General features: G+C 34.7%; 1 protein-coding gene and 1 pseudogene across 4 annotated transcripts; one reads left to right on the forward strand and one right to left on the reverse strand.

Annotated features, from left to right (window-relative positions):
- Nucleotides 1-1,935: 1,935 nt before the first annotated feature.
- On the reverse strand, nucleotides 1,936-5,244 carry LOC143605123 (plant cysteine oxidase 2-like). 3 transcript variants are annotated; one of them, XM_077081350.1, is made up of 5 exons: nucleotides 4,700-5,244; nucleotides 3,402-3,520; nucleotides 3,104-3,278; nucleotides 2,215-2,508; nucleotides 1,936-2,121 (listed from the first exon to the last, which is right to left on the reverse strand). In XM_077081350.1, the coding sequence occupies exons 1-5, from the start codon at nucleotides 4,884-4,886 to the stop codon at nucleotides 1,973-1,975; spliced, it is 924 nt and encodes a 307-aa protein (XP_076937465.1). In that variant the 5' UTR covers nucleotides 4,887-5,244; the 3' UTR covers nucleotides 1,936-1,972. The 3 variants fall into 3 exon arrangements, with proteins under 3 accessions (XP_076937465.1, XP_076937467.1, XP_076937466.1); XM_077081352.1 differs by having other exon boundaries at nucleotides 2,215-2,466; nucleotides 3,116-3,278; nucleotides 4,700-5,242; XM_077081351.1 differs by having other exon boundaries at nucleotides 2,215-2,493; nucleotides 3,116-3,278; nucleotides 4,700-5,240.
- Nucleotides 5,245-11,650: 6,406 nt separating this feature from the next.
- Nucleotides 11,651-14,226, forward strand: LOC143605125 (ribosome biogenesis protein YTM1-like; annotated as a pseudogene). Its single transcript, XR_013148445.1, has 7 exons — nucleotides 11,651-11,921; nucleotides 12,723-12,906; nucleotides 13,022-13,127; nucleotides 13,218-13,315; nucleotides 13,411-13,682; nucleotides 13,747-13,995; nucleotides 14,084-14,226. The product of XR_013148445.1 is annotated as a ribosome biogenesis protein YTM1-like (transcript).
- The last annotated feature ends 8 nt before the right edge of the window (nucleotides 14,227-14,234 follow it).

Below are 14,234 nucleotides of genomic sequence, written 5' to 3' on the forward strand. Positions count from 1 at the left end.
CACGATCAACTTGTACCAAAACTGGCAGTACTCACTGTACCGTGCCATTCTGGGGACCCTGGTCTCGACTGTGGCCCACGGTCTGGACCGTGGACCACGGTCCGAGTCGTAACTGCCGAATTTGTTCTTCTTTTTAGTCCGTTTTTGGGTGTCTTTGAGATATATTTCACTTGGACCCGGGCTAGGGCGACTTTTTTAGGTGCAAAACAATATTTTGGGTGATTGCAATCATTGGTTTGTGTCTTTGATTCCTATGAACAATACAATTGAAGTAATAATGATTCACATATCATGAGTGGCTAATTCTATTGGTGATCATCTTGGATGTAAAGTTTAATTGATACACTATGTTATGCTTGAATTTCTAGAATAATAACTTTGCAATATTTGTTTGGTTGTTATGGTGATTGAATAATTGTTTGTAAATTGTTGCTTGTGTTTGATCATAATATAAACCATACGTTTTTGGTGTCATTGGCAATCGAGATATCATGGGAGGAATTATGGTTAAATATTAGTTAATTGATTATTGGGTAACAATCTTGCATTATATTAATCCAAGTACTTAGTTCCCTTTTATCACAAACGAGTAATCAAACATGAACTATGTCTATGTAGTTCTTTCTAGTAAGCATGAACATTAGTGTTGATCTAAACCTGAAATCTAAGATGATCGCTTTCTCTTAATCGGTTTATTAATCTTAATCGTTGTTTGCAAGTTATTTTATTTCTTTTTAGTTAATCAAATCCAATCAAATTCTGAAATTACTTTTTATGCAATTAACTTTAATTTAATTGTCTGTTAAAGTTACTAGTAAACACACATTCCACAAACTCTCTGTGTTCGACACCCACTTACTGCTATTTAATTAGTTGTATTTGGTTTATTTTTTAGTGAGACTTCGACCTCACGTCAAATTTTGGTATTGTCTGTTAAAGTACTAGCAAACACGCATTCCACAAACTTTATGTGTTCGACACTCACTTACTGCTATCTAATTAGTTGTATTTAGTTTATTTTTGAGTGAGACTTCGACCTCACGTCAGTAGGCTTAGGATCGCCATGAACACTACCACGTGTCTTTCGGGCACGACAAAAACACCCCTGCTCGGGGTCACCGCACCAATTCGGGAATGAGACAAAGAATAAAAACAGTGGGAGACAGAGTAAATCAAGGCCGAATGGCTTGGGATGGTCCAGTACACCACCCTGCCTCTTTCAGGGCTGGAACACGATGATCGGGGGTGGGATGGGCACTCCGTTCACACTTAGCATTGAGAAATTTATTGGGTTGTTAAACAACTAGTAAATAGACCAGAAGAGATCAACATCACTATATAATCACAAATACATGTTATAAGAGTCCGAATGAACGTTAGATCACCATAACAAAGATGCATTATGTATAAGACGAAAATAGATAGAAGCAAAAACCACCAACACCAGACTTAATTCATTGTCAATAGCCCAACTACTTCAACACAACATCAACAGATATTAAAACCGATGAAAAGATAGAAGACTAATTTATATTCAAATCACCTAATGGAAAAACATCTATTTCAAATTATCTCCCCTAAAGTAGAACCAAACCAAATCTAGTAAAATATCAACAAACATTATCGTACGGAACTAAACACTCCAATCACAAAACAAGCATGTTTCTTTTAAAAACAATTCAAGAAAAGGACGTTTTTATGCTGAATACTTTTTCTACACACAGAACGACCAAACTTGTACCTCATGCAACTTGTATTGTGGTCGTTCCAACTCAAGAAAACATGTATCCTAATATTATAAGGTTATCATTATGCTCAAAATATATACAAGATCTTCATAGAAGAGTCAAAAGCAAACCAAAACCATAATAATCTTTACCAACAAATCCTAAAACAAAACAAAATGAAAAAAAAACACACACACACACAAAAGTTTCTGTTTTGTACTGCCATTTTATTTAACATTTGATCTCTACTCTTTCTCGACTATATTCGGCCCGTTGTAGAGTGCTCCAACCACGGATAAGCTAGCAGGCTTATCTATCTCTTCAAGCCATGCATAGTCCTTAGTCTTCTCATCATCGGCAACCCGTTTACCATCGGTTCCCTGCTTATCATCGGCTGTCGTATGATCGAAAAGTTAATATTTTTACGAGTGTGATAATATTAGAGAAGTGAGAATTGATTAATTAGTGAGGGTTGTGAATAATAAACCTGCAAAGTTAGTGAAAGGATGAGTACGGTAGTATTGGCAGTGGCGGCCTTCGGGATCACAGTATGGCGGGCCCAGAACATCAAGAACAGCACATGAGGTTATTGCTCTGAAGCAATGCATGTTACCACCATCTGTTGGATAAAGAATTGATGTGTCGCATGGGGCAGCGAAGTCAGAGTTGACTTTGAGTTTCGCCAAACGTACGCTTACGGGTCCTGCTTCACCTGATATCACACTGGTTCCCGCTTCACCTGATATAACACTGGTTCCCGTTTCACCTGATACAAACATGGGTTTCGTGAGGTTTAATCCATGATTTAAAGTTAACAGAAAGTTGGACGAAAATGTGTTTCGGGTCAACCCAACCTGGTATTGACCAACACATGCTTGTTTGTCTCACACCCAACCCGTTTAAAAGTTTAAACCAACACCAGCCTATATGGCTCACACCAGCCGTTTTGACCAAAGCGTAAGTATTTGGCCACAGCAACCTGTTTTGACCAAAATTGGCATATTTGTTTCAGGCCAACCCCGCCCGTTTGACCAACACCTACTATAGCCCACACAATCCGTTTTGACCAAAACTTGCCTATTTTATTCAAGTCAACCCAACCGGTTTTGCCCCCCCCCCCCCAATACCGGCCCGCCCACACACACACAAAAAACTATATCTCCATAAAGCATTGCTTAGAATATTTATAGGTTCAAATTCCACAGTTGAGTTTTTTTTTTTGAAAGATTATTTAAAGTTGGATGACAATTTACACATGTTATCGACATATTGTCAATTTTTACTGCTATCTAAGTCTTCTCACATGAACGAAGTTACTGCTATATAAGTCACAATATGGCAGAAAATGTAAACAGATTAAAAAAAAATGTGTCTAGTTAAGTACTCACTCTCAGATGACTCAGCTTCAGGGGTAGAGCTTGAAGCAACATCATCCACCCAATCATATGCCTTGATGTGCATAGTTCCAAACAGAAGCTTACTGAAAACCGTCATCTGAGGGTGGTTGTGGAGCGGTATAACACCCGATGGTGGCAGTAGAAATATTCCAATCTGAAAAGATGATACTACTTGTTTTAGTTTTAAGTCATAGTGAACCACTTCTTGAAGATGTGAAGTCTTAAATACATAAGTAAAATAATATAGATATTGAATATTGACGAATAGGAAACGGACCGAAAATTTGTCACAGTCGGTAAGGTGTAGGTATGTGATTTTAGGAAATTCCTCGGTTTCTTCAACCTTGAAAAATGGCATATTGGGCTGTACACCAACATCATGTTCAGTCATTCCGTCTGCAAAAAGATAAATAATTAGAACAAACCCGATGCACTAGGCTCCCGCATGTGTGGGGCCTAGCATTGCCGAGCCAACTTGGGCCTAATGTGCGCGTCCTTAATCTGCAATTCAGCATAAATGCAGAAATAGTGTGTTTCCACAACTCGAACTCGTGACGTGGTAAAAAAGATTTAAATAAAAATCCAACCCAAAAAAATAAAAATCCAACCTTTTGATTTGATTACCGTATTCAGCACGTCATAAATACAGTTGGCACGCTATAAATACGGTCGGCACGTTATAAATACGGTCGGCACGTTATAAATTCCGTCTTATCGTACTTTTAAAAAATAAAATGTGTCAAAAATTGGGTTCCAATATGTAGAAACATAGATATTACATCAATATAGCAGGTAGGCGGGCAACAAGTTGCGCCGCCACCCCTTTCTGAATTGCAAAAATAAAAGAAAAGTGATAAAGCTTTAAGCGGTTCACCACCGAAAGACACGTAATCATCATTTAATCCACCGCTAAAGTAATACACGGCAACCCGCTTAGATTGACAAGTGTCAAAAATGCATGTTTCTGTCAAATGATTTATTCTAATTTTCAAGAAAAAAATTAAATGGATACCATTACAAGCAGGAGGTTGTTAGATTAAGATATTAATTTGGTGTGCAAAATACCATATTAAACAAAGCATAAAAAAATCTATATGTTTCATCATTTTCACTATCATACAACAGGGCATTCTTGGTCAAAATTGGACTAATTACAAAAAAAGTCAACTAAACAGTCTACCAGACATCAAATTGAACATACTCATTGAAAAGACAGCAAAAGTACATCTAACCCCCAAATCAGCCACTGAGATTCAAATTCAACACCCTTTAATTGTACTTAACAAAAATCAATATATTATTATATTATCAATCAAGAAATTAACTTTCAAAAGACTCCTAATAGTCCCAGATGCAAAAACTGTCAAGTTGCATATGAATATTAATCTAAACCAACATTTCATTGAAAAACTGTCAAGTTGCAAATGCATATTTATCCAACCCTCACATTTAAATTAAATTTAAAATTCAATAAAATTAATAAAAATTTAAACTTTCAAAGCAAAAACTGCAAAGAAGCATAAGGGTATTCATATAAACCGAGTTTCATATTTAAAAAAAACAAAAAAAACTTACTTAGAATGTCTTTGAGGCGTTGAACAGCATCAGCAGGCGGAACAACACCAGGGCCACAGTCAGCAAAAACATCTCTGCATGCATCATAAAGCTTCTGAACAGCTGTAACTTTCTTATGCCTTGTTCTTCTCTTCTTCCTTTCACTTGACATGTTCCCCATACCCATTTGTATATTATTCATAAACATGCACTAATCCAACACCCCAAATAAAATTTTTATTTTATTTAAAAAAAACCCCGGCAATTTAAGGATATTCTGAAATGGGTATATTTGAAAAACAACCCACAAAAAGGTTAACTGTGTATAGGTGAAAATGAGAAGTAGAAAAACATGTTAGTTTTAGTTTATAAGTTGGTTGTGAAGGAATGAAGTACATGAGAGTTTGGGTACAATGGAAACCATGAAGGTGACGATGAAAGAGAGGTGAAGAAAAGAAAAGAAAGGTGGTTTTTGATTTGGTCGGAAAGATATAATAATAATAATAATAAGTTTTGATTTGGAAGAGGAAGGAAAGAATGAATACCAGGGGCAAGCAAGGTTTTGGTTTTCCAGTGGGCTGTTCCAACACCGGATTCAGTATTTATGTATGTGTCACGTTCAACCTTAATATTATTATTATTATTATATTAAACTAACTTATTATTATTGTTATTATTCATTATTATATTATTATTATATATGGTTTTTTCTTTTTATTTTTTTAACGCCATCAAACAGAATTGTCTAGGTATTACGTATAGCGGTATAGGGTAACTCAATGGCAAAAGCCCCACTGGTGGTAAAACCCTTAAGCGCCCAACTCGGCCGTATGGAACTCTTAAGTGTCTCCAAGTTATATATATCATGTTGCAGAAAAAAACCCACCCACCAAAAGGCCCACTGGTGGTAAAACCCGGACGCCCTCAGAATCAATCTTAGTCTTCCTTCGTTTTGTCACCTATTCTCCTTCCAAAGTGTTATCAACAAGGTTTAAACATTTGTCTCTATTGAGAAATTCATACTTCCTGCTAATACATCACATTGTAAAGGACTATTATTATTATATGCGTTTTTTAATTTATTTATTTTCTTTAAGTTTCAAGCAAAATGATCTGAACGTTCATCTGACGGTCAATGTTGATAAAATGTCAGATTATCTGGTTAACTAATTTTTAAAAGTTCACTCTAAAACTCATCGACCCTATAGCTTTTTTTATCATTACTTGGCGGAAACTTTAACCCATAAGACGCTGCCACTTATCTAAAAAATCTCGTAGGAAGTCAAAATAAATTTTAATTGACACCTAAACAATCTTTTCGGCTATTGACAATTTGAAAAAATGAAAAGAACACAAAAACTAGCGACATGACAATTTTTTATTACGTATGACAGAATACGGTTGTTTAAGAAAATCTCGATAAGTAATGATTAATAAGTTATCGGGTTGATGAGTTTTATGATGAATGTTTTACGAATTAGTAGTCAAATAGACATTTTGTTAACATTAACTAGTCAAATTGACATTTTAGTTATATTTCCTATGTTAAGCAATTTTATGCCTCTAATTGGATTACAGAAAGACAAAGAACAGCTGTTGAGGGAAAACAATTACGTGAAATTATGGCAATAGGAAACTACTACCAAATTTATGGGTTTTAACTTTTAAACGGGTTCACATTGAAATCATGAAGATAAGTTAGGTTTGAATTCACCCGTTTAAGGTTATTATTATTTAGAAAACAATTTAAGCATTTGTCATATTTAAATTAATTAAATATTTTTCATATACGTTGATTGTTGCATACATTTGCATATATATTTTTTGTTTTGAATCCATAATTTTAGAACATTAACATGTAAAAGAATAAAACTAAAATAATTACAAGTTACAAGTCGTCTTCTTATCGACCAGTGAATATTAACGTTGTGTTCAGGTTTACAAGTTACTATTTTTATATAATAAACAATTAATTAAAACACTTATAAAACAGTTAATATTTTTTTTCTAAATATTTAAAAGTGTTTTTTATATATTCTCAAGCATTTGAGGTCCTTAAACAAATCCAATAATTGCAAAATCTCATCAAACAAATGTTCTCTGAACTCTCTAGAAAAGAAAAGTTAAGAATGATTCTCGTATGATAGAAGAAAAAAAATTGTGGGAGCATAAAAAATATATATATAGAACATGTCACATGTTAGTGCCATATCCATATTGCATAAGTTTTTCATGGTGCATTGGGTGTAATAACACATGTAAGCACTACATCTTTTTCTATATTGTTTATACTTAGTACCGTACGTACGTGTGCATACATATGAGTAAGGTGTAATGGCTTAAGGGGTCTAAACTCCATAGTCTATAGTTAATTCTTTAAATAATATTTATTTAAACCAAAAAAAGTTTTAACCCTTTTTTATAAATTAAAACCTAACAGATATATGGAATAAGTATAAGTATCTTATAATAAAAAACATGTAAACTCCCTGCATGTCATGGTTTCAAACATACGGGTTCTTTTTATAAATATCTCCTACGCATGTACGTAATGTAATATTTTTTATTATATTTTTGATGGATTGTTGGTGATATGTACATTAAAATTTATTTTAAGAAAATGCAGAATTTATTATTTTACTTGAAAAGTATTCTAAAATAAAATGCGAATATGAATATATAGTAGGTACAGACTCTAGCAGGTTGTTATTATATCTTTCAGGTAATCAATGATTTTTAATTGTCCTAGGTAAAACTTCTTATGTAAAAGAGAAAAAGTACTAGTCATGTCCTTATATTACCTTAGTGTTAAGTTAAAAAAATAAGAATGCTTCATGTGTACATATATAGTCATGTCATTATTATCTCGATACTGTATGTTTTGCCCTACTCTCCGTGACTTTGTTTGTAGCTGCTTTAGGTGAGCTTCTCATACGGTCATATATCCTATAACTATATCCACTAAAAACACGCTTCATTGTGACGCTCTCTTCTCATTATTAGCTTACACACTCAAAATGTGTGTGTGAGTATTTGAGACGGCGCAATTCATATATTGATATATCTCATGTAAACAAAGTGAAATAATGTAAAGTTTGTGTGTCTAATATTTTTACATATCATGTAATGAGGAATTGCGTATCCATCAATCATAAAAAAATGAGGTGGTATGAAGTTAAAATAATTAGGTGATTAAAATGAAGCAATAAAGAGAATTTAGGCAATTAGGCTCACTATTTATATAGGTTAAAGGTTGAAATTAAATAAGGCATTGTCTTAAATAAATAATGGGTCCAGTGACACATTGACAGCTATTAATATTATAAAAGTAAATGACACAATGACTCACGTTGTAGGCAAAATAGGTCATTCGATCTCAATTTTATCATACAAGTCAAAATACACACAACAAGAAACCTTTTTTTTTTTAATTTATTTTATAAAGAAAAGAAAAAAAAAACATTCACGGTCACTTAAATCATCATTATCTGCTATACAATTAAGTTTCTAATTATAATAATATAAGCCACTGGCTCTCAACATTTTTGGTTGACTCCATTCGGTTTCAGTTATTTTTTTTATATTATAACTTTCATGCCTTCCAACATCTTCAAATTTCTATTGTAATTATATAATTTTATGTATTTTAAAAAGTGTATTAAAAAGATGAGGGTTATAAGTTATAACATCCCCGTGGTGTTAAAACTAAGCTTCTCTATGTTACTATCATACTTTATTTTAGGATCATTACTTTTTTCTGTATGGATTTTATGTATTCATCAAAGTTTATCTATTAATTTTAACTCAAATTGATTATATGAAAGTCTAGTTGCCTACTGAATAGTGATTCTTGAACCTTGAATAATGATAGAAGAACTTTGTTTTGCTTGTTGTCTATTTCTATAATAACTTTGTTTTTTTATTGTTATTACAATTATCGTCGTTCAATGAAAACAAAAATTCTATATATAAGCGCTCACTTTTAGCACTCGCTCGGGACACCTAAAATTCAGAGACAGCTCCTCTGGCTACACTGAGAGAGCACAACTTTTCAAATATAGTAAAAAAAGTTTTGTATCATTTTGTGACAAACAAAATGACATTGAAGCAGGCCCAAACTGGTATGGTAAAGCATGCCCAAACTGATTTAAAGGTGACATTCATGACCCACTGAATGATAAACAAGGCCCATGATCGACGTTATCTGTTTGGCATACATAATAGAATACACTATTTTTTACAAGTTATTATTTTATTTTATTTTTGAATGGCTAACGAATAAAGCCCTGTTAGCCGAGGTAACCCAATGCTAAAGGACAACCCATACGCTAGTGATTGTAACACTTAGTAGCTCAAGTTCATCATCTTCTGTATCGAGAAAACCCGTCGCTCAAAGGCCACTGCGAAAATACCCGGTTAGAATCAAATCCGAACTCAAGACCTTACGGCCTTTAGCCCAAATTTTAGCTTCCCCTCCATTCCTTAAATGCCAATTTAGCTAAAGCGTTATGATCGATTTGTTTGTAAATATTAAAAATGGTTTTTACCGGTATATTAACAACCACTAACTAAAATAATGTTAGTGTTTCTAATTTCCTTGAAAAGGTTATATATAAAGTTATAAACACACCCACTTGTCCACTTGTTGCAAATTGCACATAAACCGTGATGAAATGAGATGTCGAAAGTAACGCCGATGTTACTCCCTTTTTAAGGATAGTACGATGATCATTATTAGATTTCGTAATTATACACGTGAGCCACTTGTTGCTTTTACTTTTATTTACTTTTGACGCACATGATAAATATTGAAAAGAAAGTTATTACTTATAAGCATTAGACATGCATTATAATATGCAATTGGAAAAACACTCTAGCTCAGCTCAATCCGAAATAAATTGCTTCAGTCCCTACTCAAACGCACACTAACCTATTGATTTTATTAACATGGGTTTCTTTTTATAAAGACAAATAGAAAAAGACATGACAAAGTAGGGTCTTATGTTTTAAAACTAACTAGTGGTAAACACGATGCGATATGATATATGCAATAGCAATGAAATGTGAAAACCTCATGCTTACTATTATACCACTGCTAATTAAAGCTTTCCCTAAGACTACACTTGACGAAACAACTACTTTATTTTCTTCTTCTCCTGGAAACGAGAACATGCAAAATTTTATCTTTTTTACTTGGTCTATTGAAAATAAAGCACCACCTCATATAGTCGCATTTACTTAGGACTGTTCAAAGGGTAAGACCCTACCCTTTTACCTAATACCCTATCCGGACCCTTTACCCTTTTAAGAAGAAACATGAACCCGAGACTCTACCCTCTAATCAGTAAAAGGGTCGGGTATAAATAAGGCTTTCGAGGGTTCAACCCTTTACCCTTTAAGACATTAATCACGTCTTTTTTTCTGCATTTATTAGTTGCACATCTCATAAATGACTTTAATATAGGAATCCTATAATAATTATACTTCCATTTAATAACATGGTAACGTCTAACTTCAAAAGTTTATCAATTACTTGAACTGATGTAAACAATATTCACATTCACAAATTACTTGTAGAGAACAATTCAGTGATTTCCATATATATGTTTTCATTCAGTAGTACGGCCCTTTATTTTTATTTTTCTTAGTAGTTGGAAAATTTCTAATGAATCATATATGATATACAAACCTCTCATAAATTTTAGATTAATCGTGAATATGATGTATATCTATCTAATAAACGGGTCAAGGGTTTGAAAAAGGGTCAGACCCTTGAAACCCTTTTACCCTTTAAGGTGAAATTTAAATACCCTTTACCCGACCCATATTATTTATTTAGGTCTAATTAAGGGTTTTAAGAGTCGGATAATCGGGTTTCAAGGGTCCGACCCTTATCCTGCTCACCCCTACACTTACTAGTAAATGGGTTGAAACTGTTACATCTAACTTAATGATTGTCCTTTTAGTTAACTTGCATGCATTTTTCTACCTAGCAAGTCCAATGAGTTTTGCTAAATCCACCCCTACAACTCTACAAGCAAACTTTAGACTATAATAACTTTCTATCAAGTGGGTCACGCGTCGCATTCGCAATTAAACCCAACACAAACCCCAAACATTATATGTGAATTTGAACACGACATGGAATCGAAAAATGTGTCAAGTACATTAACCTGAACATGATACATGTATTCTTGGGACAACACGAAAACGCTGTTTTGACAAAAAATAGTATACTTAAATCAAATTTTTGTTTGTGTACATATTCATTAAATTTTTTAAATTTTATATATCATTTTTATACTAGGGGTTTGTTTGGTATGGTTAATGGAATGGGCTATGGAATAGAATAAGAGATTGAATGGAATGGACAAGGTATTGGAATGATTTATTACCATTTAAGAATAAAATGAATTATTAGTTTTTATTTTTTGATAAAATAGAAAAAGCCGGAATAAAATAAAATGACAGTGAGTGGCGGTGGGCGGCGAACAATAATGGTGGTGGTGAGTGTGGCGGTGGCGATGGTAAGTGACGGGTGGTCGCGATGGTGATGATGGCCGGTTGATGGTGGCATTAGTGGACGGCGCTGGTAGGTGATGGTGGGTGGTTGGTGGTGGTGGTGGCAGGCGGCGGAGGCGGAGGGTGGTCGGTGGCGGAGACAAGTGGTGGTGAGAGGGCAATGGGTAGTGATGGACTGATGGTGAGAGGGTGGTGGAGGTGATATAGTGTGAGAGGGATATAAAATGAAAAGAAAAACAAAGAGTGAATGAAATGAATTTAAGGTGCTTTTGGAGGAATGGAATGACTATGATAATGGGTTATTCCATTTCATCAACCAATCAAACACATTTTCTTCGTTCCGTCAGAATGGTCCATTTCATTACGTCTCTCGTTCATACGTACCAAACGAGACATAAAATCGTTCACCTAAATTTCGTGATTTATGTTTGTTTACAAGCCTAACCCGCATTTCCGGGTCGTGTGAAACTGTATTTCCTCCCCAAATAAATAAACCCTACGAGTACTGAACATCTCACTGACTAATGGCGGACAATCATCAGCCTTTAACATCTACGAACCATGACTATGATTCACAAACGAAGGTCACCGATATGGATATGGATTCACTGGTTCATTGCACAAGCTACCTCACTCTCCAAGACATCTCTAACATGGCACTCTCCTGCAAATTCCTCAATCGCGTTGTTTATTCTGATTCCATTTGGCGACGGTTGTTCAGGTTCTGTTTTCTCTATTTATTATTATTATTTTTAGGGCTTTTTTATTATCACTCATTCAGCAACTGCGCCTGATATGCTGCTTCTTAGTTTCTTAACTGATATATATATTGCAAATAGGGCTAATCGAACCGAGCGAGGGCTTGCTCATGCTTGGCTAGTTTACAAGCCGAACCGAGCTGATCGGCTCATTTACAAACCGAGCAAGCATTTTCCAAGCTTTGCTCGCCTCGTTTACAAGCGAGCCAAAATCGAGATGCGAGTTTCCAAGCATTACTTAACACTTTAGGAAGTCTATAAGAAACAAGTTTCATGTTCGATAAATGATTCGAAACAAATTAGTAACTTTTAGACAAACTTCTAGCAGCCTGAAAATTTTAGCCAACAAATGAAACTATGAAAGTGACAGAGAGTGCGAATTTGTAAAAAGTTTAAAAACTTTTGCGCGCGCGTTTGTATACACACACACACACACAATTATATATAAAAACCGAGTGTACCTTTGCTTGTGCTTGGCTCGTTTACAAATCGAACCGAGCTGATCATGTCTTATACATACCGAGCCGAAATCAAACGAGCATTCTTCGAGCAATCATCGAGTGTCGAACTCTTTGGACAGTCTTAGTTATAGTTCAACAAGTTGATGTCAGATTTTCATTTTGAGTGAATGCTAGTATGATCTTAATTACATGTATCTTATTGACAAACTGATTTGTAATTGAGAATTGAGACGCATTTGTAGATTGTAGTACATTCTTTTAGATTTTTCTGGTGTTAGTTGTAATTTATATTGCTAATTGAAGGGATCGATGGCCACAGCTGGAGCCCTTCATCAATTCACAAATATCCGGTCTAAGAGAAGCATATTTGGCACGATATAGAGCTTTGCAGCAGTTTAAATATGTTGATCCTTTCGTTTCTGACTTGTACCTAGAGGCAAAACCATGTGAGCTCTTACTAAGCAAGAATTCTGTGTTTCTTCCACAGGTATTGGATAAATAAATCTTTTTATCATGTTATTGCAGCAGTAACTATATCTACACAATACATTATGTATGCACTATTATATACTCATGTACGTATTGGTAATACACACCTGCAGGGTCCACATATATGGATTTTTTGTATTGATAAACTTCTAGAAGGAAAAGCTTCTCCTGTCTCACTTTATGATCATCGTGCAAGAATTACCTGCATGAGGTATCTTTTTCTTATCTATTTAGATATCATTTAAAAATGAATGCTACCTTTTTTTTAATCACGTTAATGATAATGGCCTTTTGCGTGCTGATTGTTTCCCTTGAAAGAAACCTCGTTCTTTCGAAGTGAGAGGTATGTAAATGATAATGTTTTGGTCACCGCAAGTTGTGATCACTCTATAAGATTATGGTGGAAGGTATGGATATTTTATCTTTTGTGTTAGATAGCATCTTTTTTATATATACAATCAAATGTATATTTCGCTAAAGAAAATAAACTTTACGACTCCAGGGAAGTTGCCAGCGATGTTTCAGAGGTCACAATGGTCCTGTGACTGTTCTTTCTGATAAGTTGTTAGGAGATGAAAATGTAAAAGTTTTTGCAAGTGGAGGTGAAGACAGTACAGTTCGCCTTTGGTCACTCAAAGTCAAATCAGCCGGAAAACGTGGTCAACATGCTTTCAAGGCTACACTTTATGAGCATGAAAAACCTATAGCGTTCATGTGTGTTACCGGGCACAAGGCTTCCTTACTAGTGAGCATGTCAAAAGATTCTAAGGTATTGTTAAAAAGTTAGTAAAATGTGCTTCATAAGTTATCTAACAGTTTTTATTAAATAACGGGTTAGAGTGTGGGATGCCTCAATATCATCTAGTGACCGTACTTCGAGCCGTGTGGGAATGGCATCTGTTCCTGGTGTGCCAGTTGGCATGAAGTGTCATGATTCGTTAATCTATATAGCATCTGGTTCCTCCGTTGGAGCGATTGACTTGAGGTCAATGAAAACAGCCTTCAGGACATCAACAAACCTTGGAAAACTTTATTCATTTGACATCATGCCCTCTAAATATTTAGCATGCGCTGGTGGATTTGGCAGGTTAGCCTTTGTAGCTATTTTTGTTCAACTCATTTGAGATGAAACATGACCCAAGTTGACTCATTAAATTGCTGTTTACTTTGTGCAGAGCTTTGCTTTGGGACATAAGGAAAAATACAAGGGGGTGCTGAAGACGAACCGATGGCTGAACTTGATGGACATGTGGGTCCAGTGACACACCTACACATGGACCCATACAAAGTAGTTACCGGTGGTCCTGAAGATCCAAATGTTAGCAT

Source organism: Bidens hawaiensis, unplaced genomic scaffold (genome assembly GCF_021521415.1).
Source record: "Bidens hawaiensis isolate Kalapana, Puna unplaced genomic scaffold, B.hawaiensis_p1.1 tig00067982_1, whole genome shotgun sequence".
NCBI lineage: Eukaryota > Viridiplantae > Streptophyta > Magnoliopsida > Asterales > Asteraceae > Bidens > Bidens hawaiensis.